This window comes from Tachyglossus aculeatus, chromosome 21 (assembly GCF_015852505.1).
Source record: "Tachyglossus aculeatus isolate mTacAcu1 chromosome 21, mTacAcu1.pri, whole genome shotgun sequence".
Taxonomy (NCBI): Eukaryota; Metazoa; Chordata; class Mammalia; order Monotremata; family Tachyglossidae; genus Tachyglossus; species Tachyglossus aculeatus.
The window spans coordinates 42,810,711-42,838,536 of NC_052086.1; the positions used below are offsets into that span (position 1 = coordinate 42,810,711).

At 49.4% G+C, this 27,826-nt stretch overlaps 1 protein-coding gene and 1 non-coding gene across 3 annotated transcripts in view; one reads left to right on the forward strand and one right to left on the reverse strand.

The window, feature by feature from the left end:
* Positions 1-27,826, forward strand: part of MED13L (mediator complex subunit 13L) — a 421,642-nt gene that overhangs the window by 370,605 nt on the left and 23,211 nt on the right. For both annotated transcript variants that reach the window (XM_038762515.1, XM_038762516.1), the window contains exons 19-25: positions 1,046-1,269; positions 7,035-7,227; positions 9,785-10,169; positions 11,359-11,578; positions 15,008-15,196; positions 20,520-20,743; positions 20,904-21,046. In XM_038762515.1, the coding sequence (XP_038618443.1) occupies positions 1,046-1,269; positions 7,035-7,227; positions 9,785-10,169; positions 11,359-11,578; positions 15,008-15,196; positions 20,520-20,743; positions 20,904-21,046 (1,578 nt within the window). The remainder of the gene's footprint in view (positions 1-1,045; positions 1,270-7,034; positions 7,228-9,784; positions 10,170-11,358; positions 11,579-15,007; positions 15,197-20,519; positions 20,744-20,903; positions 21,047-27,826) is intronic.
* LOC119943046 lies at positions 6,682-6,879 on the reverse strand. The gene has a single exon (XR_005455531.1). It is a non-coding gene; the product is annotated as a U2 spliceosomal RNA (small nuclear RNA).

Consider the following 27,826-nt stretch of genomic DNA (forward strand, 5'->3'; position numbering starts at 1 on the left):
GGATTAGAACCCACTACCTCTAACGCCCAAGCCCGGGCTCTTGCCACTAGTCAATGCTGCTCACCATACTACACATAGTAAGCGCTTAATAAATGCCATTATTATTATTATTACTAAGCGCTCGGGAGAATACGGTAGACCGGAATTGGTCAGCGCATTCCCTGCCCACAAAAGGAATGTGTGGTCTATAGGACTGTTTATTCATTCAGACGCATTTATTCATTTGTATTTATTCAGTGCTTACTGTGTGCAGAGCACTGTGCTAAGCCCTTGGGAGATTGCAATACAACAACGGCGGATGGTTGGTGGAGCCCGGCTCCATTCTCAGACTCCTTCAGTCATGGATTGGTGTCGTTCAGGTGAGGGTCTTTAAGCAGGGAGTGCTCTGAAAAGCCCTGCGGAGGGACCCAGTTCTTGTAATTTTAGACTGTGAGCCCACTGTTGGGTAGGGACTGTCTCTATGTGTTGCCAATTTGTACTTCCCAAGCGCTTAGTACAGTGCTCTGCACATAGTATGCGCTCAATAAATACGATTGATTGATTGATTGATTGATTGTAATAATAATAGTAATAATAATAGTAATAATGGTACTTGTGAGGCGCTTGCTATGTGGCAGGCGCTGTTCTTGTAATAATAATAATAATGGTACTTGTTAGGCGCTTGCTGTGTGGCAGGCACTGTACTAAGCGTTGGGGTAGATGGAAGTTAATCAGGTTAGATACATTTCACGATCCACAGGGGGCTCACACTCTTATCCCCGTTTTACAGAAGAGGGAACTGAGGCCCAGAAAAGGGAAGTGACTCGGCCAAGGTCACACAGCAGACATGTGGCGGAGGTGGGAGTAGAACTCGAGTCCTTCTGATAACGAGGCCCGGGCTCCAGCCCCTAAGCCATGCTTAGTGCCCTGAAACCGGCCTCCCGGTTGCCGAAACCGTATCCGGGCCCCCGCCGTTTCTTCGCGGGCCGGCGATCCCCGTCGGCTGAAAGAGCTCGGGGCCCGCGGGGCCAGGACGGCTGTTGACCTCCCGTCTGCTCGGCCGCAGGTTCCGAGGAGTCTCCCGAGCCCCTGCCCATCCCCACCCTGCTGGTCGGCTACGACAAAGACTTCCTGACCATCTCGCCGTTCTCGCTGCCGTTTTGGGAGAGGCTACTGATGGACCCGTACGGGGGCCACCGGGATGTTGCCTATATCGTGGTTTGCCCGGAAAATGAGGCCTTGCTCGAAGGAGCCAAAACTTTCTTCAGGGACTTGAGTGCTGTCTATGAGGTGAGTCGGGGCAGGGGGAACGGGGAACGGGTGGTCCGGGGGTCCCGGAGATGCCTTTTTCCCCCATCCCCTCCACGCATCTCCAGCGAGGACTCAGGCCGGCTCTTACCTCGATCGTATCATTCAGTCAGTCGTATTTCTCAATATGCTCCAATATGCTCCAATATGCTCAATAAATACGATTGATGATGATGATGATATTTCTCCAGCGCTTACTGTGCGCAGAACACTGTACTGGGCAGACGGGAGAGGACAATAGAATAATAACAATAATACTAATAAGAATTGTAGTATTTATTAACAGCTCACTATGTGCGAAGTACTGTTCTAAGCACCAGGGTAGATACAAGGTAATCAGGTTGTCCCACGTGGGGCTCACAGTCTTAATCCCCATTTTACAAATGAGGTAACTGAGGCACAGAGAAGTTAAGTGGCTTGCCCAGGGTCATAGAGCATACAGGTGGCGGGGCCGGGATTAGAACCCACGTCCTCTGACGCCCAAGCCCAGGCTCTTGCCACTAAGCCATGCTGCTTCTCGATAGAACAATAAACAGACCTCTTCCCTGCCCGTGACGAGCTTACAGTCTAGATACAGCCATGCTTGGATAACTAGGCCACGGAGAATCAATCCGTCGGTGGTATTCAGTGAGTGTTTACTACGTGCAGAGCACTGTACTCACCGCTCGAGAGAGGACAATATAACAATAAACAGACACATTCCCTGCCCATAATGAGCTCGCAGTTTGAATTCAACTTACTTTGATAAGTAGGCCACTGAGAATCAATCAGTCAGTGGTATTTAGTGAGTGCTTAGTGCAGGCAGAGCACTGTACTAAGCGCTTGGGAGAGTCCAATATGACAGCGTTGGTAGATAGGGTTCCCTGCCTTCAAATGACTTATAGTCTAGAGGAAACCTTTGTGAGGTGCCCAGGGGTGAGGGAATTATGGAATTGGGCTCTCGGGCAGATGAGGTAGATTGGATTAATAATAATAATTAACAATAATGATGCTGGTATTTGTTAAGTGCTTACTATGTGCCAAGCACTGTTCTAAGCACTGGGGTAGATGCGAGGTAATCAGGTTGTCCCACATGGGGCTCGCATTTTACAGATGAGGTAACTGAGGCACACAGAAGTTAACGTGACTTGTCCAAAGTCACACAGCTGATAAGCGGCAGAGCTGGGATTAGAACCCATGACCTCTGACTCCCAAGCCTGTGCTTTTTCCACTAAGCCTCACTGCTTTTCTACTAATAACTGTGGTATTCGGTCCTCTCTATGTGTCGGGCACTGTACCAAGCGCTGGGGTGGATACAAGAAAATCGGGTTGGACACAGTCCCTGTCCCATTTCGGGCTCACAGTCTTAAATCACCATTTTATAGATGAGGGAAATGAGATGCAGAGAAGTGAAGTGACTTGCCCAAGGTCCCGCAGCAGACAAGTGGCAGAGCTGGATTAGAACCCGTTACCTTCTGACCCGCAGGCCCGGGCTGTATCCGCTGAGCCACTCCATCCGTGGTCACGGCCCGGTTCCATTCCGCTGGGAACGCGAGGCCCTCAATGCGTTTTTAGGCTCCAGCACGGTCTCTATATGTTGCCAGCTTGTACTTCCCAAGCGCTTAGTACAGTGCTCTGCACACAGTAAGCGCTCAATAAATACGATTGATGATGATGATGATGATGATGATTGGGGAACTGGAACGTTCTTACGACCACGCAAGCCTGGGTAGTCCCAGCCTGCCGAAGAAATGCTGGCGGCCCAGGGCACCCTCGCCACATTCATTCATTCATTCAATTGTATTTAATGAGCGCTTACTGTGTGCAGGGCACTGTACTAAGCGCTTGGGAAGTACAAGTTGGCAACATATAGAGACGGTCCCTACTCAACAGCGGGCTCACAGTCTAGAAGGGGGAGACAGACAACAAAACAAAACATATTAACAAAATAAAATAAATAGAATAGATTTGTACAAATAAAATAAATAAATAGAGTAATAAATACGTACAAACATATATACATATATACAGGGGCTGTGGGGAGGGGAAGGAGGTAAGGCGGGGGGGATGGGGAGGGGTTCACATAAGAGAACTGGGTGACTTTTGACAGACTCCGCCCAACGTCTCGCTATTCTAGTCTTCCACGTTTGGGGAAAAAAAAAATGACCATGATGATGGTGGTATTCATTAAGCGCTTACTATGTATCAAGCACTGTTTTAAGTGCAGGGGTGGATACGAGCTAATCAGGTTGGACACGGTCCCTGTCCCGTGTGGGGCTCACACTCTTAATTAGAAGCACCATGGCTTAGTGGAAAGAGTACGGGCTTGGGAGTCAGAGGTCATGGGTTCTAATCCCAACTCCGCCACTCGTCAGCTGTATGACTTTGGGCAAGCCACATAACTTCTCCCTAGCGCTTGGAACAGTCCTTGGCACAGAGTAAGCACTTAACAAAAACCATCATTATTATTATTACTATTAATCCCGACTTTACAGATGAGGGAACTGAGGCCCAGAGAAACGATTTGCCCAATGTCACACAAGCAGACAATTGGCAGAGCTGTGATTTGAACCCAGATCCTTCTTTACCCCCAGGCCCATGCTCTATCCACTAGGCTTAACCGCTGCTCTGACAGGGGAACAGAAATACTATTACCTTTCCCGACTGCTCTACTCCCACCTCACCCTTCCAAGTCCAAGGCCTGCTTTGCTTCCTTTTGGATTTTGGAAAATGGTTGTCCCGTTGCAGAGGGGAAAAAAAGATGCTGGAATGGTTAAGCTGCAGAGAGGCGAATCATGAAAACAGAAAGTCGTGGAAAAAGAAAAGCAGAGCTTGAAGCGATCTGAAAAAAGTGGAATGGATAACCAATGCAGTGTTTTCCATAGAATAGTTTTTATTGTAATGGGTAACTTGTTTTTATTCATTCATTCCGCCGTATTTACCGTGTGCAAAGCACTGTACTCAGCTGACGTAAATTGAGGGACATTTAAGTTTAAATCGAAGAAGAGTGCTTCTGTTTAAAGTCTTGGGGTTCCAAAACCCGGCAGGCTTTCAGAACATCCAAGGGGGACGAAGTAGAACTCAAAAGCAGCGGCCACGGCTCCCAAGGAGAGTACGAGGAAACCAGAAACCACGCTGACGGCCCATTGCCCAATCCCCCTTTGTGATTTGACATAATAATAATGATGACAATGGTGATGGTTTCTGTTTTGCGCTTACTCTGTGTCAATCACTGTTCCAAGCCCTTTCCTAAACAATGTTTAGCGCAGTGTGGGTCCAGCAGTCGTTTTTTGACATTTATCACGGGTAAAGGCTAAGACCAAAGTCATCTGTTAAGGAAAAGAGCTTCACTCTTGTGACACCCTCGGCACAGTTTTCAGGATAATATGAACTACAGAATCGTCAGAGAAAATGCCAGCACGCCTTTTTTCATGGCATTGCTGGGATAATCACTTTGCCACACAAGAAAAAGATTTTTGCCAAGGAGAATCTCACAGGCCTGAGCAAAGCCAGAAAAGCCAGTGATGAGCTGGTGATAATATACTAAGCTCTCCTGACAGCGAAAATTACTCACCTTTCAGAGGGGAATTAATGTTTTTCATACAAGTAGGATTCCACGCAGTGCACCAAAGAACACCCTTTATTAACGTCATCGTAATATCCCGAAAGCATTAATGTTCCAGTAAAATATTAACAATTTACCCTTCAACGGTATTTATTGAGCACTTACCGAGCACCGTAACCAGAGCCTGGGAAAGTCTAGTACAGCCGAGTTGGGATACACATTTCCTGCCCATAACCAGATTCCAGTCTAGAGGTGTCCTCCGATGAGCTAGGTAAATGTTAAAGTTGTGGCTTTGGTTATGGTCCTAGCCGCAGCAGGGAGAGAGTTTCTCTCTAACCAGGAGACAACTCTAGGGCTTATTGAGCCTATATTCATTTCCTTGTAGAACCCTCTAGGGAAATATTTTTCAAAGGGACCGGCTACTAAAAATTTTTCACCAAGGAAAACTCCGGGAAGGACAGGAAAGGGAAAATGTAAAAATATTGAGAAGACCTCATAGATGGAACAGATCAGTTTTCTCTGAGAGACATATAGGTGAATCCCTGTAATGGAATTTTTACATTTTTGTTTTCGTGTACACACACACACACACACTCTCTCTCTCTCTCTCTCTCTCTCTCTCTCTCTCTCTCTCTCTCTCTCTTTCGCTCTCTCTCTCTTTCTCTCTCTGTCACTCTCACCATGGCCAAATAAAGTTACTTGTATATGGCTTTAGTTTATATTGATAAATATAAATGTATATCAATATAAATAATGTCATATATGAGTAATTTTGCTTGTCCATATTTTATTGCATGCATGTATGTGTGTGTGCAAATAAAACTGTAGAACAAGCACTTCATATAAATAAGCATTTTGACTTTTATATAGACGCACACTTGTCTGTATATGTATATAAGTATGTATGCTTATATATGCATATATTTGTACATCAGCTCATATATAAGTATATATTTGTATATGTAATAATAATGATGGTATTTGTTAACCATCATCATCATCATCAATCGTATTTATTGAGCGCTTACTGTGTGCAGAGCACTGTACTAAGCGCTTGGGAAGTACAAGTTGGCAACATATAGAGACAGTCCCTACCCAACAGTGGGCTCACAGTCTAAAAGTGGTTAACCACTTACTATGTGCCAAACACTGTTTATATGTATGCATATATTTCTATATATGCTCATATATAAGCATGTATTTGTATATATGCTTATATATTTGTATATATGTGCATACAAAAGTATATATTTTAAGGTATGTTTATGTATAGGCATATATTTGTATATCAGCTCATCTGTAAGTATATATTTGGAGAAGCAGCGTGGCTTAGTGGAAGGAGCCCGGGCTTGGGAGTCAGAGGTCGTGGGTTCTAATCCTGGCTCCGCCACTTGTCAGCTGTGTGACTTTGGGCAAGCCACTTCACTTCTCTGGGCCTCAGTGCCCTCATCTGTAAAATGGGGATGAAGAATGTGAGCCCCAGGTGGGACAACCTGATCACCTTGTATCTCCCCCAGTGCTTAGAAGAGTACTTGGCACGTAGTAAGTGCTGAGCGAATACCATCATTATTATTATTGTATATATGTATATACAATAATATATTGTATATATGTATGCATATATATAAAGTCAAAATGCGTGTTTATCTGTAGTGCAAGTTCTGAGTTGGGCCACTAGGATGTAGTAGTGGCCCAACCGAAGGGACTGGCCAAGAGCCGTGGTCCGTCGCCTTGCAAAGGTATAAAAAACATCCTAGACTGGTTCGGATTTTCCCGTTCCGCCCATCTCATCATCATCAATCATATTTATTGAGCGCTTACTGTGTGCAGAGCACTGTACTAAGCGCTTAAAAAATATTTCCTAGCCTGGAAGTACTGCAATACCAGGCCGATGCGCGGAGGGGATGGAGCAAGCTCCCAACCCACCTCCTTTCTCCAAAAAGCTGCTTAACATAGCGTCTTCACATCGAAGACGTATCAGATATTAAACTGATAAGAACAGGCCCATCTCCCCTCCTCAGCTTGGTTTCAAAGAGCCCAGAAGAAACAGGCCCAAGGCCGGAGAGGAAACATCCCCATTAGGCCAGACCTGAACCGGGAGGCGGGTTTTGGGGACGACTCCCAGGGCCTCCTGGGAAGCGGGGGAATCCCTGTCCCGCCCCCCCATTAAAAAAATCTCATTTTTGTCTGCGTGCGCCTTCAGATGTGTCGACTGGGCCAGCACAAACCCATCTGCAAAGTGCTGCAGGACGGGATCATGCGCGTCGGGGAGACGGAGTCCCAGAAGCTGACCGACGAACTCGTGAGCGAGTGGTTCTGCCAGTCTTGGGGCAGCGAGGAGAGCGACAATCATTCCAGACTCAAACTTTACGCGCAAGTCTGCCGCCATCACCTAGGTAACTCGGAATCGCCGGCTTCTCTCCGCCCCGCGCACCCCTCCCCCCATGTCCAGGGCCGGAGGAGAAAAAGGACCCGAAGTGTCCGCAGTCTTCCCGCCTTTGCGGGCTTATTTGTCTTGAAGGCCTGCCAAGGTTGGAGTGCCGGGTGAAGTTGGCTTTTCATCGCTAAGTGCCTGATAATTGAGTAGATGCTAATTATAAGGAGGGCCCATCTGCCTGCCAGCGCTAGCTACATGGGCACGCCGCCTTTCGCACCCAGCCCCGCCCCCGTCCTCTCACCCCCTTCCCCCCATAAAGGGCAGGGAAGAGAGAGAATGCCCAAGTCACCCAAATCTTCCCTTGATAAATCAGACGGGACGAGCAGTGTCATGTTCGGGCTGCCGTCCTCAAGGAGCGTCTTCGCTTTTCTGGCCGAGGTGCCCTTTGGGCAGCAGCCGTGGCAGAGGAGAAACGTCCTTTTCTGTCCGGCCGTCGAGGGAGAACGGCGTCCGGGTGTCGGCTCGGCACGCCTGTCGAGGGCGGGATTGCAGCGGGGCGAACCTAACGCGCTGTTTGCGTCGAGGGTCGGCTCTTTGGCCAGCACCTCGCACCGCAAAGGCGTGGTCGGAAAGGAGCGTGGGAGCCTGCTAGAGTAATAATAATCATAATTGTGGTATTTGTTAAGTACTTAGTGTGTGCTGGGTGGATACAAGCAAACGGGGTTGGACGCTGTCCTTGTCCCACGTGGAGCTCACACTCTCAGCCCCCGTTTTACAGATGGGGTCACTGAGGCCCAGAGAAGGGAAGTGACTTGCCCAAGGTCACGCAGCAGACAAGTGGCGGAGCCGGGATTGGAACCCAGGTCCCTCGGACTCCCAGGCCTGTGCTCTGTCTACTACAGTGCTTTAGTAAGCACTTAATAAATGCCATTACTATAATTACACACCGTGCCGCTTCTCCCTGGCCAGATTCGTAAGTGCCTTTATAAGCATGCAGTGCTGGACCCCAGACAACCTGAGAAATTTTGGCTGCGGCAAAGAGCAAACCTGTCCAAAATCGTAGCTCTAACTATAGTTCCGTCTCTCAATCAGTGGTATTTATTGAGCGCTTACTGTGTGCAGAGCACTGAACTAAGCACCTGGGCAAGTATAATCCAACAGAGGCTGTAGATGCATTCTCTGCCCGTGACTTGCTCCAAGTCTAAACAGGGAAACCGACTTGATTATACATCAGACTGTGAGCCCGTTGTTGGGTAGGGACCGTCTCTGTTGCCGATCTGTACTTCCCAAGCGCTTAGTACAGTGCTGTGCACACAGTAAGTGCTCAATAAATACAATTGAATGAATGAATATAGAAATTGCAGCTATATACCTAAGTGCTGTGGCGCTGAGGGGGGGGTGAATAAAGGGAGTAGATTCCTTCATTGTCGTATTTATTAAGCGCTTACTGTGTGGAGAGCACTGTACTAAGCACTTGGGGAAGTTCAGTGCAGCAATAAATAGTGACATTCAATGTCCACAGCAACCTCACACTCTAGTTGGGGGGAGACAGCCATTAATACAAGTAAAATGACAGATTCATTCATTCAATTGCATTTATTGAGTGCTTACTGTGTGCTGAGCACTGTAGTTAATAATAATAATAATAATAGTAATGGTATTTGTTAAGCGCTTACTATGTGCAAAGCACTGTTCTAAGCCCTGGGGGGATACAAGGTGATCAGGTTGGCCCACGTGGGGCTCACAGTCTTCATCCCCATTTTACAGATGAGGGAACTGAGGGCAGAGAATCATTCAATCAATCAGTCATATTTATTGAGTGCTTACTGTGTGCAGAGCACTGTACTAAGCACTTGGGAAGTACAAGTTGGCAACATATAGAGACAGTCCCTACCCAACAGTGGGCTCACAGTCTAAAAGGGGGAGACGGAGAACAAAACCAAACATACTAACAAAATAAAATAAATAGAATAGATATGTACAAGTAAAATAAATAAATAAATAAATAAATAAATAAATAGAGTAATAAATATGTAAGTGACTTGCCCAAAGTCACACAGCTGACAATTGGTGGAGTCGGGATTTGAACCCATGACCCCTGACTCCAAAGCCCATGGTCTTTCCACTGAGCCATGCTGCTTCTCTGTACTTCCATCATCATCGTCATCATCAATCGTATTTATTGAACGCTTACTATGTGCAGAGCACTGTACTAAGCACTTGGGAAGTACAAATTGGCAACATATAGAGACAGTCCCTACCCAACAGTGGGCTCACAGTCTAAAAGGGGGAGACAGAGAACAAAACCAGACATACTAACAGAATTAAATAAGTGCTGTGGGGCTTTTGGGGGAGCAGGGACGAGCCAAGGGGGTAAGTCAGAGCGACGCAGAAGGGAGAAGGCGATGAGGAAAAGTGGGCATAATCAGGGAAGGCCTCTTGGAGGAGGTGTGCTCTGAACAGTAAGGTTTTTTGTTAAGACTGGCTCTCTCTCTGTCTCTCTATCTCTGTGTCTCTCTTCCCTCCCATCCCGTGACTGTTGAAACTAATGGGTTGGCGTGTCTTTGTTCTCTCAGCACCTTATTTGGCCACCCTGCAACTGGACAGCAGCCTGCTGGTGCCACCCAAGTACCAGGCCGCGGCGGCCCCGGTGACCCCAGCGCCTCCCCACCCGGGCTGTGCCCCGCCGGCCCCCGCCCCGGGGGTCCCGCCCTTGGCCAGCTCCTTCCACGCCGGCGCCAGCGGAGGCGGAGGGGCCGCCAACCCGGCCTCCTCCGCTCCTCCGGCCTCCTCTTCCTCCGTGCCGGCTGCCAACCCCTCGGCCCCCACCTCCTCCTCCTCGGGCTTCGGCGGCGGCGGCCCGGGGGGCGGCGCAGCGGAAAGGACCCAGGGAAACGGCGGGGAGCCCGAATCGGGGCCTGGCTCCGCCCAGCAGCTGCAGCAGCAGGAAAGCCAAGAGAGGTGCGTATTCTGGGTGGGAATCCAACGGCGGGCTCTCTTGAATGCTTCCTGGGGGCCGGGCCCTGGACTAAGCATCTGGGGGGAGACGGTACCCTCGTTTACGCAGACGCAATCCCTCGAGGGCCCGGCCTAGTTGGAAGAGCCCGGACCCGGGATTCAGAAGGAACCTGGCTCCGCCACTCGTCTGCTGTGAGACCTTGAGCCAGTCATTTCCCTTCTCTGGGCCTCAGCTGTAAAGTTGGGATCAAGACTGTGAGCCCCATATGGGACATGGACCGTGTCCAACCTGATTAGCTTCTATCGACCCCAACGCACAGTAGAGTGCCTGGCACGTAGAAAGCACTTAACAAATTCCATTTTTTTTTTAAAAAAAAAAAGGACCTACGTTCTAATCCCAGCTCCGCTACTTGTCTGCTGTGTGACTTTGGGCAAGTCACTTCACTTCTCCGGGCCTCAGTTACCTCATCTGTAAAGTGTACATCTGTAATCTGTAAAGTGGAGACAAAGACTGTAAGCCCCAGGAAATGTGTCCAACCTGATTATCTCGTCTCTACCCCAGTGCCTAGTTCAATGCCTGGCACATAGTAAGCACTTAACAGATACAATTTTGAAAAAAAGTAAAAACGCAGGGAAGACAGACCTTCAAATAAATTACAGAGTGGGGAAATGACAAGGAACAAGGTGCCAGGGATGGGGTGACTCTCAAGCGCTTAACGGATGCAGATCTGAGGGGCTCCATGGCAGAAGGGAGGGGAAGATGGGTAAATGAAGGCTTAGTCAGGGACTTAGACTTCGTCAGGGAAGGCTTCTAGGAGGAGTTGTGAATTTAGGATGCCTCTGAAGGTGGGGAGGATGGCGGTCTGTTGGATCCAAAGGCCGAAGGGGTTTCCGGGGATGAAGCAGGACGTGGGCAAGGGGTCGGCGAGGCAGACGAGAGTTAGCCACGGCGGGTAGATTGGCATAGAGGAGCCAAGCACGCGGGCTGGACTGCGGTAGAAAATCAAGGAGGTGAGGTGGGGGGACGAGCCGATGGAGCGCCTTAGAGCCGACGGTCGGGAGTTTCCATCAGTCCCGGAGGCGGGCGGACGGGCTCCCCCGGGCGGGTGGGCGGGCGGGCACCCCCTGGAATTTCTGGGAATAGCCCTCTACGGTCCACGTGGGCCATTAACCCGCAACCGTGTCTCGGCAGCGTTCCCGAGAGGGACAAGATCGGGATCCCCACGGAGCCGGAGTCGGCAGACAGCCAGGCCTACCCCCCGGCCGTGGTCATCTACATGGTGGACCCCTTCACCTACACGGCCGAGGACGGCTCCGCCTCGGCCAACTTCTGGCTCTTGAGTCTGATGCGCTGCTACACGGAGATGCTCAACAACTTGCCCGAGAACATGCGCAGCTCCTTCATCCTCCAGGTGAGACCTCTCCCCTCAGCCAGCCAGCCAGGCAGTCGGCGTGAGCGAAGCCCAGGCTTGGGAGTCAGAAGGTCGTGGCTTCTAATCCCAACCCTGCCACTTGTCTGCTCTGCGACCTTGGGCAAGTCACTTCGCTTCTCTGGACCTCAGTGACCTCATATGGAAAATGGGGAGTGAGACTCTGTGCCCTCTGTGGGATAGGGACTGTGTCCAACCTGATTTGCTTCTATCCGCCCCAGTAATAATAATAATAATAATGATGGCATTTGTTAAGCGCTTACTATGTGCAAAGCACTGTTCTAAGCGCTGGGGGGGCTACAAGGTGATCAGGTTGTCCCACGTGGGGCTCACAGTCTTAATGCTCATTTTACAGATGAGGTAACTGAGGCCAGAGAAGTTAAGTGACTTGCCCAAGGTCACACAGCAGACATGTGGCAGAGCTGGGATTCGAACCCATGACCTCTGACTCCAAAGCCCGGGCTCTTTCCATTGAGCCACGCTGCTTCTCTTGAGTATTGAGTATTGAGTACGGTGCCTGGCGCAGAGGAAGTGCTTAAGAAATACCGCAATTATTATTATTATTACCATGATTATTGTAATTACTATTAGCGAGAGCTTCCTGAGAGCAGGGCACTATTCTAAGTGCTCTCTGCTTATTATTTATGTATCATTCATTCATTCAATCATATTTATTGAGCGCTTACTGTGTGCAGAGCACTGTACTAAGCGCTTGGGAAGTACAAGTTGGCAACATATAGAGACGGTCCCTACCCAACAGTGAGCTCACAGTCTATCCTTCCTCAAATGCTGTTAGATCATTTGCAACCCATAGTGACTCCATGGACATGCCCTCTTCAGAACCTCCCATCTCCTGTCAGAAAGTTATTCTGGTCTGTGTATCCAGAGAGTTGTCTTGGTAGAGAATGGAATCGGTTTATCATTGCCCTCTTCCACGCGGTAAAAACTTGAGTCTTGGTCATTGTCTTTGTCTCTGATCAAGGTTCCGATCACTTGTTTGACTCTCTCCCATGCCGCTGTTGCCCGGCATAGGTGAATTGATATTGTCCGTTTCGGCTTAGACCTTTCCATCATGGGTAGCCGTCTATGGCACAGCTCTAAGCTCTATCGGCATATACAAACTCTCCTGCCACGATAAGGCGTTGATTTATAGGAGAGATTATTTATGTAAAGCATTACTACATTATTATAATACATTCATTTCTATTAGTATCTGTCTCCCACTCTAGCCCGTAAGCTCACTGTGGGCAGGGAATGTGTCCATTTATTGTTGTATTGTAATAATAATAATGATAATAATGGTAGTTATTAAGCACTTACCATGTGCTGGGCACTGCAGTAAGTGCTGGGGTGGATACAAGGTAATCAGGTTGGACAAAGTCCCCGTTCCATGTGGGGATCACAGTTTCAATTATTCTCTCCCAAGAGCTTAGTACAGGGCTCAGCACACAGTAATCACTCAATAAATACGATTGACTGACTGACCACCTTAATTCATTCATTCATTAATAATAATAATGATGATGGCATTTATTAAGTGCTTACTATGTGCGGAGCATTGTTCTAAGCGCTGGGGAGGTAACAAATTGATCAGGTTGTCCCAAGGGGGGCTCACAGTCTTAATCCCCATTTTACAGATAAGGTAACTGAGTCCCAGAGAAGTGAAGTGACTTGCCCAAAGTCACCCAGCAGACAGTTGGCGGAGCCGGGATTTGAACCCATGACTTCTGACTCCAAAGCCCGGGCTCTTTCCACTGAGCCACGCTGCTTCTCTACGATTCATTCAATCATATTTATTGAGCGCTTACTGTGTGCAGAGCTGTCTAAGCCGGAAGTTATGTTGCCAATTTGTACTTCCCAAGCACTTAGTACAGTGCTCTGCACATAGTAAGCGCTCAATAAATATGATTGATGATGATGATGGAGCGTCTCCCTCTTCACTGGGCTCTCCAGGGACCTGAAATGGAAGGCGGGGTCAACGGCCAGTTTAAGGGGGTCGGGAGAAATTCCCCAGGGATGGGGGCCGGCACATCTGCCCGTCTTCACCACCCCGTCGCAAGGCGGGCGGGCGAAACGCTCCAAGCAGCCCAAGGTTCCGGCCGCGATGGAGTGATCCGCCACGCTTCCCGCTCCCCTCGTGCCTCTCTCCGGCCTGGGAGCTTTGGGAGGAGCCGGGAGAGGAGCTTTTCAATCAGGTGGCTCCAGCCATGGGACGTCAATTCTGAGGGCGGCACTTCTGTTCACTAGGGCCTCCAGGAGCGCTCCAGCAATTGTCTTTCCCTAAACCGGGAACATTCGTGCGATCCTAGCCAGAGCGTCTCCTCGGAGGGTTTCCGAACGTTAAAAACCAACCGCCGCATGCCCTGGGGACGTCCAGTGGCCCGGCGGAGGCAAATAGAAAACAAAAGCACAGGCCGACCCTGGCAGTCCCGACGCAAAGTACGAAAACCGGGCTTGCCTTTTAATGGAGAAAAGACTTGGAATTTCTAGAGGTAATAGTAGAGAAGCAGCGTGGCTCAGTGGAAAGAGCGTGGGCTTGGGAGTCAGAGGTCACAGGTTCACCCCGGCTCCGCCACTTGTCAGCTGTGTGACTTTGGGCAAGTCACTTCACTTCTCTGTGCCTCAGTTACCTCATCTGTAAAATGGGGATGAAGACTGTGAGCCCCAAGTGGGATAACCTGATCACCTTGTAACCTCCCCAGCGCTTAGAACAGTGCTTTGCACATAGTAAGCGCTTAATAAATACCATTATTATTATTATAAAGGTGGTATTTGTTAAGCGCTTACTATATGCCAAGCACTGTTCTAAGTGCTGAACCCATCCGGTGTGACGTTTACGGTCTGAGTAGGAGGCTGAGTTTACAGAAAAGGATTAATGGGCATGGGAAAGGGCGTCTGAGGTTTTCTCTACCTTTAAAAAGTTCTCTCACCAAGTGGCAATTTTAGGACGTCAGAAGAGAAGAGAGCACCTCAATCCTAAACAACACAGTGTTCGTGGTTCACCCTCTCCTGCTGACCCTGAGCAGTCCAAAGGCTAACAGAAAGATAATAATACAGTTCTTTTCGTATCAGGCGGCATTAGCAGAATGCCGACGCTTAAAAACGTTGCTCATAAGAGACGCAGAACCACTTTTAAGCGACCTTGCCCGTTCGTGGGGGAGGGACAGACCGGGTTACTCTAGGGATTCCTTCTAAAATGTCCACTCCTCCGACACCATTTTTCCTCAAGGAAAGACTCTAGGTATGTATTAAACCACCGCCTTGGGAACCTCGACTCCGAGGCGATGTTTCCCCACTCGGGGCCGGTGAAGAGTGAGTCATTTCAGTCTCTGCCTTTTGGACCAGTCTCCTACCTGCGCGTCCCCCTGGCATGTTTGCCTGCGTTCCGATGACTTCTTTTTCCACCCGCAGATCGTGCCTTGCCAGTACATGCTGCAGGCGATGAAGGGCGAGCAGGTTTTCTACATCCAGCACTTGAAGTCCATGGCGTTTTCGGTGTACTGCCAATGCCGACGGCCCCTGCCCACGCAGATTCACATAAAGTCCCTCACGGGCTTCGGGCCGGCCGCCAGCGTCGAGATGACCCTCAAGAACCCTGAGGTTGGTACTTGGCAAAGGCGCTGCTTCCGGGGCTTTCGAAACACTCAATGGTTTCGTTTTTTGGCGGGGGGGTTGTCGTCTCTCTCTTTTATTTTCTGAAGTCGTATTTGTTCAGCGCTTACAATTCATTCAGTCAATCATTCGATCGTATGGGTTGTCGTTTCTCTCTTTTATTTTATGAAGTCATATTTGTTCAGCGCTTACAATTCATTCAATCAAACATTCGATCGTATTTATTGAACACTTACTGTGTGCAGAGCACCATACTAAGCGCTTGGAAAGTACAGTTTGGCAACAGATAGAGACAGTCCCTACCCAACAACGGGCTCACAGTCTAGAAGGGGGAGACAGACAACAAAATCAAACAAGACTAGGTGCGTGGCACTGTTCTGAGCGCTGAGGTAGTTACGAGCCCGCGGTCCCTGACCCACTTGGGGCTCACCGTCTCGATCCCCATTTAGCGATGAGGGAACTGAGCTACGCAGAAGTGAAGTGACTTACCCAAGTTCACGCAGCAGACACGGGGTGGAGCGGAGATTCGGAGCCAGGTCCCGGGCCTGTCGGGTCAGACATGCATGCAGCGATTGACGTAGGAGAGCAGATCCACAGTTTCTTTGACATTGGCCAATTTGTACTACCCAAGCGCTTAGTACAGTGCTCTGCACATAGTAAGCGCTCAATAAATACGATTGATGATGATGATGATTGGTAGGGGGCTTTCCTGTTGGTGACCGAAGAGCTTATTTTCATCGCTCCCTCCGTCTTCCCCCGGCTTAGAGTCGCCTCGCTGGGGAATGGCAGCTTTAGAGAAGCAGCGTGGTTCAATGGAAAGAGCGTGGGCTTGTGAGTCAGAGGTCATGGTTTCAGATCCCGGCAACGCCAATTGTCGGCCGTGTGACCTTGGGCAAGTCACTTCACTTCTCTGTGCCTCAGTGACCTCATCTGTAAAATGGGGACTAAGACTGTGAGCCCCCTGTGGGACAACCTGATCACCTTGTATCCTCCCCAGCGCTTAGAACAGTGCTTTGCACCTAGTAAGCGCTTAACAAATGCCATCATTATAGAGATTCAGGGATGTGCTCCTGCCTTTGGGAAGTTGGCACCCCTTAGATGATCACATTCTCTTTTCTTTTTCTTTTAATGGTATTTGTTAAGCACGTACTATATTCCAGGCTCTGTACTAAACACTGGGGTAGATAAGAAGAAGAATAATAGCAGTAATAATTATGGCTCTGGTTAAGTGCGTACTATGTGCCAGGCACTGCACTAAGCGCTGGGGTGGGTACAGGCAAATTGGGTTGGACAAAGTTCTTTTCCCACATGGGGTGCACAGTCTCAATCCCCATTTTACAGATGAGGTCACTGAGGCACAGAGAAGTGAAGTGACTTGCCCAAGATCACACAGCAGACAAGATCAACAGGTTGGGCATAGTCCCTGTCCCACCTGGGGCTCACGGTCTTAATCCCCATTTCAAAGAGGAGGTAACCGAAGGCCAGAGAAGCTAAGTGACTTGCCCAAAGTCACACAGCAGGCAAGTGATTTGAAACCAGGTCTTTTGGTTCCCAGGCCCGTGCTCTGCATACAGTAAGTGGAGCAGCTTAGCTTAATGGCAAGACCAGGGGCTTGGGAGTCAGAGGTTGTGGGTTCTAATTCCGGCTTTGCCACTTGTCAGCCCTGTGACTTTGGGCAAGTCACTTCCCTTCTTGGTGCCTTAGTTACCTCATCTGTCAAATGGGGATTAAGACTGTGAGCCCCAAGAGGGACAACCTGATTACCTTGTATCTACGCCAGCACTTAGTACAGTGCTTGGCACATAGTGAGCACTTAACAGATACCATCATCATAGTTCACGCTGGCTTTCAAGACTGTGCACCCACTGACTTTCCCCGAGCCCATCCCGCCCACCTTCACTTTGCCCCGACTCCCGCCGGGGCTCTGAGCCCGCCGCGTTCCCCTGCTCCCCCTTTCCTAAAATGTAATTCTGCCATCTTTGTCGACCCACTTCCTTTTCCCACCTCAGAATTCTGCTCAAGGTCCAACTCCCCCGAATAACAACTGCGGTATTGGCTCAACGCTTACTACGAGCCAACCTCTGTACTAAGCGCAGTTGTCGACAGAAGTTCATCAGGTCCCAAGTGGGGCTCACAGCCCAAGTCGGAGGGAGAATGAGAATTGAATCCCCATTTTGCAGATGAAGGAACTGAGATCATCACCTCATCAATAAAATACTCTATTTTAATATTCTATTTATTTTGTTAATGATGTGCATCTAGCTTTAATTCTATTTGTTCTGACAACTTTGACACCTGTCCATATGTTTTGTTTTGTTGTCTGTCTCCCCCTTCTAGACTGTGAGCCCGTTGTTGGGTAGGGACCGTCTCTATATGTTGCCAACTTGGACTTCCCAAGCTCTTAGTACAGTGCTCTGCACACAGTAAGTGCTCAATAAATACAACTTAATGAATGAATGAATAAAATGGGTATTAAGACGGTGAGCCCCACGTGGGACAACATGATTACCTTTTTTCTACCCTAGCACTTAGAACTGTTTCTGGCACATAGTAAGAGCTTACTTAATATAGTAAATATTATTTGGAACACAGATTGTATGGAACCCACAGGATCGCTGTGCCCTGGACTAGGGTCATTCATTCATTCAGTCGTATTTATTGAGCACATACTGTGCACAAAGCACTGTAGTAAGCACTTGGGAGAGTACGGTAGAACAACAAATAGATGCATTTCTGCCCACAGTGAGCTCACAGTCTAGAAGGGGAGACAGACATTATTAATAGAAATAAATAAATCAATAGATAAATTGCAGATATATGCATATTTGCTGTGGGGATGGGAGGGAGGATGAATGAAGGAGCAAGTCAGAGCGGCGCAGAAGGGAGTGGGAGAAGAGGAGAGGAGGGCGCAGTCAGGGAAGGCTTCTTGGAGGAGATGGGCCTTCAGTAAGGTTTTGAAGTGAGAGAGCAGTTATCTGATATGAGGAGGGATGATTCATTCAGTTGTATTTATTTATGAGCCATTCATTCAGTCATATCTATTGAGCACTTTGTGCAGAGCACTGGATTAAGCGCTTGAGAGAGTGCAGTAGAACAATAAACAATTGTTTAAATTTATAAATGTTTATAAACTTATAGATATCACAGTAGAACAATAAACAGACACATTCCCTGCCCACAACGAGCTGACAGTCTAAAATCGTATAAGGGCTGAGCCCAGCCCCCACGGCCAGAATCCTGTCAGCCTAAGGCCGGGGCCCTGGCTCCCCTCCCCACTGGAGTCCCCGGGGCCCCCCGCCATTTAATAACAATAATAATAGTAATGATGGCATTTGTTAAGCGCTTACTATGCGCAAAACACTGTTCTAAGTGCTGGGGGGATACAATCAGGTTGTCCCACCTGGGGCTCACAATCTTAATCCCCATTTTACAGATGAAGTAACTGAGGCTCAGAGAAGTGAAGTGACTTACCCAAGGTCACACAGCAGACATGTAGAGGAGCCGGGATAAGAATCCATGACCTCTGACTCCCAAGCCTGTGCTCTTTCCTCTGAGCCACGCATTTCTGGAGTGGAAAAATGGACCCAGGCTTTCCTTGTACAGTGTACTATGTACAGTGCTCTGCACATAGTAAGCGCTCAATAAATACGATTGATTGATTGATTGATTGGTCCCCCTGCTGCACCAGGGCCTGATTCAGCTTCAAGTTTTCAGCTGAGGCCAGTGTCGGGTTGGCAGGGCTAGTAAATCTACGTTGAACGTCCTCGCTGTGACAGGCTGGTCCCAGTGTCGCCTGTGGCCACCAGAACCAGACTCTCACTGGACCTTTCCCGTTCTCATCCACGCCCTCCAATTGGTTGAGCCGGGGGAGGTCACAGAGTTAATAATATTAATAATAATAATAATAATAATGATAGCGGTATTTGTTAAGCACTTACTATGTGCCAGGCACTGTACTAAGCACCGGGGTGGATACAAGCAAATCATTCCCTGTCCCACATGGGGCTCATAGTCTCGATCCTCATTGGGTAGGGACTATCTCTATGTGTTGCCAACTTGTACTTCCCAAGCGCTTAGTACAGTGCTCTGCACGCAGTAAGCGCTCAATAAATACGATTGATTGATTGATTGATTTTACCGATGAAGTAACTGAGACACAGGGAAGTTAAGTGACTTGCCTGGGGTCACGCAGCAGACTAATTGTGGTATTTGCTAAGCGCTTACTATGTGCCAAGCACTCTATGTCTAGCGCTGTGGGCAAGGAACGTGTCTACCGACTCTATGTTGTCCTCTCCCAAGCGCTCAGTCCAGTGCTCTGCATACAGTAGGTGCTCAATAAATGCCATTGATCGATGGCATGTCTGTCTTCCCTCTAGCCTGTAAGCTCCCTGTGGGTAGGGAAGCTGAGCAGAATAGCCTAGAGCAAAAGCCTGAGCATGGGAGTCAGAGGTTGTGGGTTCTAATCCTGGCTCTGCCACTTGTCTGCTGTGTGACCTTGGGCAAATCTCTATGCCTCAGTTTCCTCATCTGTAAAATGGGGACTGAGACTGTGAGCCCCACGTGGGACAATCTGATTTCCATGTATTTCCCCCAGTGCTTAGAACAGTGCTTGGCACATAGTAAGCGCTTAACAAATACCATAATTATTATTACCCACTCTTACAGTGTCCTCTCCGAAGCGCTCAGTCCAGTTATCTGCACTCATTAAGAGAAGCAGCGTGGCTTAGTGGAAAGGAGCCCGGGCTTGGGAGTCCGAAGATGTGGGTTCTAGTCTCAGCTCTGCCACCTGTCCGCTGTGTGACCCCGAGTAAGCCACTTCACTTCTCTGTGACTCACTTCCTCATGTATAGAATGAGGACTCAGTTTCTATTCTCCCTTCATTCATTCATTCAGTCGTATTTATTGAACGCTACTGTGTGCAGAGCGCTGTACTAAGCGCTTGGGAAGTACAAGTCGGCAACGTATAGAGATGGTCCCTTCCCAACAACGGGCTCGCCGGATGATCTTCTCTCTCCTTCAGCCATAGTACAGCGCCGGGCACGGCCATTATGTGGTTGCGTTTTTAGCGGCGATCAGCTGGAAACGGCTCAACTCAGGATTTTATTGGGGAATCTTCAAAGCGTTTCATTTCTGAGATGCTGTGGAGTATGCAGTGTCTTTATTCCCATATCCCTCAGTGCCTACTAATAGAGCGCTTAGCGACTAGCTTATTGACCAGTGCGCCTTCGTCAGCGAGAAACCACCGGGCACTGTCGTGCCCACGCGGCTGGCGGAGGCTCCGTCAATATTGATTTTTCTCCCCGGCTTTCAGCGGCCCAGTCCGATCCAGCTGTACTCGCCCCCCTTCATCCTGGCCCCCATCAAGGACAAACAGACGGAGCTGGGAGAGACGTTTGGAGAGGCCAGCCAGAAGTACAACGTGCTCTTCGTCGGCTACTGCCTGTCCCATGACCAGCGCTGGCTGCTCGCCTCCTGCACCGACCTCCACGGCGAACTCCTGGAGACTTGCATTGTAAATATTGATCTGCCGAACAGGTAGGACACCGGGCCCCCGCCTTCCCCCGTCCGCCCCCGCTAAATGCCGCTTCTCTGGTCAGAGAGCCGCTCCGGCGTGGGAGCTTGCCGGGAGGTTGCGTGTTCTTGGGTTTCCATTCTCTCCGCCCCCCGGACACCGCCCTATCCTCTCCCCGTCTAGATCCCGGAGAAGTAAAGTGTCCGCCCGCAAGAACGGGCTGCAGAAGCTGTGGGAATGGTGCACCGGGATTGTGCAGATGACATCCTTGCCCTGGAGGGTTGTCATTGGGCGTCTCGGCAGGCTGGGCCACGGAGAGCTGAAAGGTGAGCTGTTTCCCTCCCCTTCTCCCCTCCTCTTCGCCCCTCTCCGCACCCCGGAGGCGGTGAGTCGGGGCTGGAGGGGTGAGGGGTTCATCCCTTCTTGGCGCCACGAAGGCCAGTGACCAAAGGAAGGGGCTTCTTGTAGCATTCCGGCTCTGGAAGCGCCCTTGGAGTTTCCGATCGTATTCCTTATTGGCCGTTCCAGCAAACACCCCCGACAGGATGTGTATCAGACGAAGACCGGTCCTGGCCTAGCGAGTTCCTACATTTATTGAAGCCCCCCAGATCCTCCCCTCTGGGGAACTCAAGGGGTCATCAGGATAAAGCTTGTATCCACCCGAGCGCTTAGTAGAGTGCCTGGCACATAGTAAGCACTTAACAAACACCACAATTATTATTATTTTTATAAAGAACTCGAAACTGGCTGTGCCCTCCAATGTTTCCATTCACTTTGGCCTTCATTCGTTCATTTGATCATATTTGTTGAGTGCTCACTCTATGCAGAGCACTATGCTAAACGCTAGGGAGAGAACAACGATAATAATGATGGCATTTATTAAGCGTTTACTGTGCCAGGCGCCATACTAAGCGCTGGGGTGGATGCAAGCAAATCGAGGTGGACGCAGTCCCCGTCCCATATGGGGCTCACGGTCTCAGTCCCCATTTTATAGATGAGGGAATGGAGGCCCAGAGAAGTGAAGTGACTTGCCCAGGGTCTCCCAGCAGACAAGTGGCTGAGTCAGGATTTGAACCCATGACCTTACAACTCCCAGGCCTCTGGGCTCTAGCCAGTTCGCCATGCTGCTTCTGTTGAACAATAAACAATAGAACAGTCAACAGACACATTCCCTGCCGGCAACGAGTTTAGAGTCTAGAGGGGGAGGCAGACATTAATATAAAGGAATAAATGACAGATGTGGACATAAGTGGGGTGGGGTGGGGGGAATGAAGAAAGGGAGAAAATTAGGGTGATGCAGATCCCCCTCCCCATCCCCTCCGCCCTACCTCCTTCCCCTCCCCACAGCACCTGTGTATATGTTTGTACAGATTTATTACTCTATTTTACTTGTACATATTTACAAGTAAGTAATAATAGATAATAATAATAATGATGGCATTTATTAAGTGCTTACTATGTGCAAAGCACTGTTCTAAGTGCTGGGGAAGTCACAAGGTGATCAGGTTGTCCCACGGGGGGTGCTCACAGTCTTCATCCCCATTTTACAGATGAGGGAACTGAGGCACAGAGAAGTGAAGGGACTTGCCCAAATAGGAGATTACATCACCTTGTAATCTCCCCAGCGCTTAGAATAGTGCTTTGCACATAGTAAGCGCTTAATAAATGCTATTATTATTATTATTATATTTACTATTCTATTCATTTTATTTTGTTCATATGTTTTGTTTTGTTGTCTGTCCCCCCCTTCTAGACTGTGAGCCTGCTGTTGGGTAGGGACCGTCCCTATATGTTGCCAACTTGTACTTCCCAAGCGCTTAGTACAGTGCTCTGTACACAGTAAGCGCTCAATAAATATGATTGAACGAATGAAAAAGGGAGAGGGAGAAGAGGAAAGAAGGGCTTAGTCGGGGAAGTCCTCTCGGAGGAGGTGGGCCTTTAATAATAATGATAATTGCATTTATTAAGTGCTTACTATGTGCGAAGCACTGTTCTAAGCGCTGGGGAGGTTACAAGGTGATCAAGTTGTCCCACAGGGGGCTCACAGTCTTAATCCCCATTTTACAGATGAGGTAACTGAGGCCCAGAGAAGTGAAGTGACTTGCCCAGAGTCACACAGCTGACAATTGGCAGAGCGGGGATTCGAACCCATGACCCCTGACTCCAAAGCCCGGGCTCTTTCCACTGAGTCGCGCCGCTTACTCTGCAGCCTTACTTACTTCGATAAGGCTTTGAAGTTGGAGGGAGAGGAATTGTCTGGCGGATTTGAAGAAGGAGGGCGTTCCCTGCCAAAGGCAGGACGTGGGCGAGAGGTCGGCGGCGAGATGGACGAGATGGAGGGACAGTGCGTGGGGTGGCATCAGAGGAGCCAAGTGTGCGGGCTAGAATGGAGTAGGTGAGCAGGCTGAGCAACAGAATGATCATCATCATCGTCATCAATCGTATTTATTGAGCGCTTACTACGTGCAGAGCACTGTACTAAGCGCTTGGGAAGTACAAATTGGCAACATATAGAGACAGTCCCTACCCAACAGTGGGCTCACAGTCTAAAAGGGGAAGACAGAGAACAAAACCAAACATACTAACAAAATAAAATAAATAGAATAGATATGTACAAGTAAAATAAATAAATAAATAAATAGAGTAATAAATATGTACAAACATATATAGGTGCTGTGGGGAAGGGAAGGAGGTAAGAAGGGGGGGATGGAGAGGGGGACGAGGGGGAGAGGACCGTCCTCGTTTCCCCCCCTGATGCCGCCGGTGGGTCTGAGGGTAGGGGGCACCTCAGTTCTCCCCCAGGACAGGGGAAGGGTGGGCCGGCCAGAGAGGGGGTCTCACCTTCTGTTTTGGGGTCAACCAGAGGACAGAGACCGGGCACGGGTGTGGCGAGAGCTTTGGGGGCTCAGCGAGCCTGGCTTTAGAAGAACCTAGAATATAAGCTCCCTGTGGGCAGGGCACTTTATTTTTTTTTAATATAATAGCATTTATTAAGCTCTTACTATGTGCAAAGCACTGTTCTAAGCGCTGGGGAGGTTACAAGATTATCAGGTTGTCCCTCATGGGGCTCACAGTCTCAATCCCCATTTTACAGATGAGGTAACTGAGGCACAGAGAAGTGAAGTGACTTGCCCAAAGTCACACAGCTGACAATTGGCAGAGCCGGGATTTGAACCCATGACCTCTGACTCCAAAGTCCGGGCTCCTTCCTACTGAGCCACGCTGCTTCTCATAATAATGGCATTTATTAAGCGCTTACTATGTGCAAGGCACTGTTCTAAGCGCTGGGGAGGTTACAAGGTGATCAAGTGGTCCCAAGGGGGCTCACAGTCTTAATCCCCATTTTACAGGTGAGGTAACTGAGGCCCAGAGAAGTGATTTGCCCAAAGTCACACGGCTGACAAGTGGCGGAGCCGGGATTTGAACCCATGACCTCTGACACCAAAGTCCGTGCTCTTTCCATTGAGCCACGCTGCTTCTCATAATAATGGCATTTATTAAGCGCTTACTATGTGCAAGGCACTGTTCTAAGCGCTGGGGAGGTTACAAGGTGATCAAGTGGTCCCAAGGGGGCTCACAGTCTTAATCCCCATTTTACAGGTGAGGTAACTGAGGCCCAGAGACGTGACTTGCCCAAAGTCACACGGCTGACAAGTGGAGGGGCCGGGATTTGGACCCACGACCTCTGACACCAAAGTCCATGCTCTTTCCATTGAGCCAGGCTGCTTCCCTGCTTCCCTGTGGCACTTTTCCAGTGTGTATTGCATAGGGCATGGGCTTAGGAGTCAAAACATCAATTCAATTCAGTTCAATTCAATCATATTTATTAAGCGCTTACTGTGAGCAGAGCACTGTACTAAGCGCTTGGGAAGTACACGTTGGCGACATATAGAGACAGTCCCTACCCAACAGTGGGCTCACAGTCTAGAAGATCATGGGTTCTAATCCCAGCTCTGCCACCCGCCTGCTGTGGGCAAGTCACTTCTCATCTCTGTGCCTCAGTTCCCTCATCTGTAAAATGGGGATGAAGACCGTGAGCCCCACGTGGGACAGAGACTGCCTCCAACCCAATTTGCTTGTTTCCACCCCGGTGCTTAGTACAGTGCCTGGCATATAGTCAGCGCATTCATTTATTCATTCATTCAATCGTATTTATTAAGCGCTTACTGTGTGCAGAGCACTGTACTAAGCGCTTGGGAAGTACAATTTGGCGACATAGCAGGGAGTCTGGAAAACAAGGGACGAATGTGATGGGATCCATCGGGCTCTCCTCACCATTGGCTTTAAAACTCTCAGTCACCTTGTCTGCTCCTATTCATTCATTCATTCAATAGTATTTATTGAGCGCTTACTGTGTGCAGAGCACTGTACTAAGCGCCTAGGAAGTACAAGTTGGCAACACATAGAGACGGTCCCTACCCAACAGCGGGCTCACAGTCTAGAAGGGGGAACAAAGACTGTTTGTTAGCACATAACAAATACCGTAATTATTATTATTATAGTGTACTCTCCCAAGCGATTAGTACAGTGCCCTGCACATAGTAAGCGCTCAATAGATACCACGGATTGATTGACCCCTGCTTGGGTGCCCTCAAACGAGCTGGGCGGGTAAGCGCCAAAGCTTGGGGACGACGGGCAAAGAGGGACCCGCGTGCGCCCGGAGAACGGGGCGGGCCGAGGTCTCAGGAGAGTTCGGTTGAGTCGGGCGGCGCGCCTTCTGCCCTCAGGGAGCTTTGTCCCGTAACCGACAGCCACAAATGGCCGTGGCAGTTGAAAGCCAACGTGTGCCAGAAAAAATAAATAAGCGGTACGTTAACACAAGCCACCAAGAGGCATTCTTGCTCAGGTGTAGAAATATCTGCCCCGAAGCCGGCTGGTGACGGGGTTGGCGGGGAGGGTGCGAGTTGGGAAGGAGGTGTTTAGTTGGGAAATGCCCGTTTGAGGAGGTGGCTTTCCTGGAGGGCTGTGAGGATGGGGAAAAGTAGACTAGACCTTGGCTGCTGTAGATAATAATAATAATAATAATGGCATTTATTAAGCGCTTACTATGTGCAGAGCACTGTTCTAAGCGCTGGGGAGGTTACTTCGTGATCAGGTTGTCCCACGGGGGGCTCACGGTCTTCATCCCCGTTTTACAGGTGAGGGAACTGAGGCCCAGCGAAGTTAAGTGACTTGCCCAAAGTCACACAGCTGTCAACAGCGGGCTCACGGTCTAGAAGGGGGAGACACAACAAAGGTGATGACGGGGAGCAGGCCGGGAAAGAAGCAGGGAGCGCAGAAGAAAATGTCTGCGCCCCCTTCTCTCCCTCCCTCCTCACCGGGAACCTTTTTTTTTTTTTTTTTGGTACTTACTGTGTACCAGGCACTGTACTAAAAGTGCTAGGGTAGATATGGGCCGAGTCCGGTTGGACAAAGTCCACATCATGAGAAGCAGCGTGGCTCAGTGGAAAGAGCACAGGCTTTGGAGTCAGAGGTCATGGGTTCAAATCCTGGCTCTGCCAATTGTCAGCTGTGTGTCTCTGGGCAAGTCACTGCACTTCTCTGTGCCTCAGTTCCCTCATCTGTAAAATGGGGATTAAGACTGTGAGCCCCACGTGGGACAACCTGATCACCTTGTAACCTCCCCAGCGCTTAGAACAGTGCTTTGCACATAGTAAGCGCTTAACAAATACCATCATTACTATTACTATTAAGTGGCGGACCCGGGATTTGAACCCATGACCTCTGGCTCCAAAGCCCGGGCTCTTTTCCACTGAGCCACGCTGCTTCTCTGTGGGTCATATTTTCCATTCAGATCAATCAAGCAGTGGTATTTGTCGTGTGCGCCCTGGGTACGGAGCAGTGTACTAAGACCAGGGAAGCACTCGATCCGCTCTTCCCGTCCTACCTTAGCGCGCTCATCTCCTACTACAAACCTATCCCATGCATTTTGCTCCACTAACACCAGCCTACTCACTGGACCTTCATCTCATCTTTCTCGCCACTGACCCCTCGCCCTCTTCCTCCTTCTGGCCTGTGACTCATTCCCCCTGGATATCCAACAAACCGCCCCTTTCCCCACACTTTCATAGGCCTCCTAAAATCCCATCTCGGCCAAGAGGCCTTCCCTGACTAGTCTCTTATTTCACCTATTCAGTAGGGAGCTACTGTGAGGTGGTTTTTTTTGTCATTTGTTAAGCTCTTTCTGTGTGCCGGGCACTGTACTAAGCACTGGCATAGATAGAAGCCACTCCTGTTGGACTCCATCCATGTCCCACATGGGACTCCCAGTCTTAATCGGAGGGCCAGCGTGGCTTGGTGATTAACGCCTGGGCCTGGAAGACAGGAGGACCTGGGTTCTAATCCCAGCCCTGCCACTTGTCTGCTTTGTGACCTTGGAGGAGTCACTTCACTTTTCTGGGCCTCAGTTCCCTCATTTGTAAAGTGGGGATTAAGATCTTGAGCCCCATGTGGGACGGAGACTGTGTCCAACCTGATTACCTTTTGTCTTCCCCAGCTCTCAGTACAGTGCCTGGCCCATAGTAAGTGCTTAACAAATGCCGCAATTATAATTATTATTATTTTTATTATTATTAATAATCGCCATTTTCCACGTGGTGATAATGATGGTATTTGCTAAGCGCTTACTAAGTGCCGAGCACTGTTCTAATTACTGGGGTAGATACATGGTAATCAGGGTTTCCCACATGGGGCTCCCAGTCTCAATTCTCATTTTACAGATGAGGTAACCGAGGCCCAGAGAAGTGAAGTGCTTTTAGACTGTGAGCCCACTGTTGGGTAGGGACTGTCTCTATACGTTGCCAACTTGTACTTCCCAAGCGCTTAGTACAGTGCTCTGCACACAGTAAGCGCTCAATAAATACGATTGATTGATTGATTGATTGAAGTGACTTGTCCAGGGTCTCTCAGCTGACAAGTGGCAGAGCTGGGATTAGAACCCAGGCCCATCTGACTCCCGGCCCGGATTCTGTCCACGAGGCCTCGCTGTGTTCCTAGGAGAGTGGAGGTTGTCCTCTTCCTCCTCCACTCCCTTGACCTCTCCCCCACCCCACCGCCGTGGTCCCTCTCCAGTGGGTTGGAGGTGACCCCCATGAACGATGGCAGAA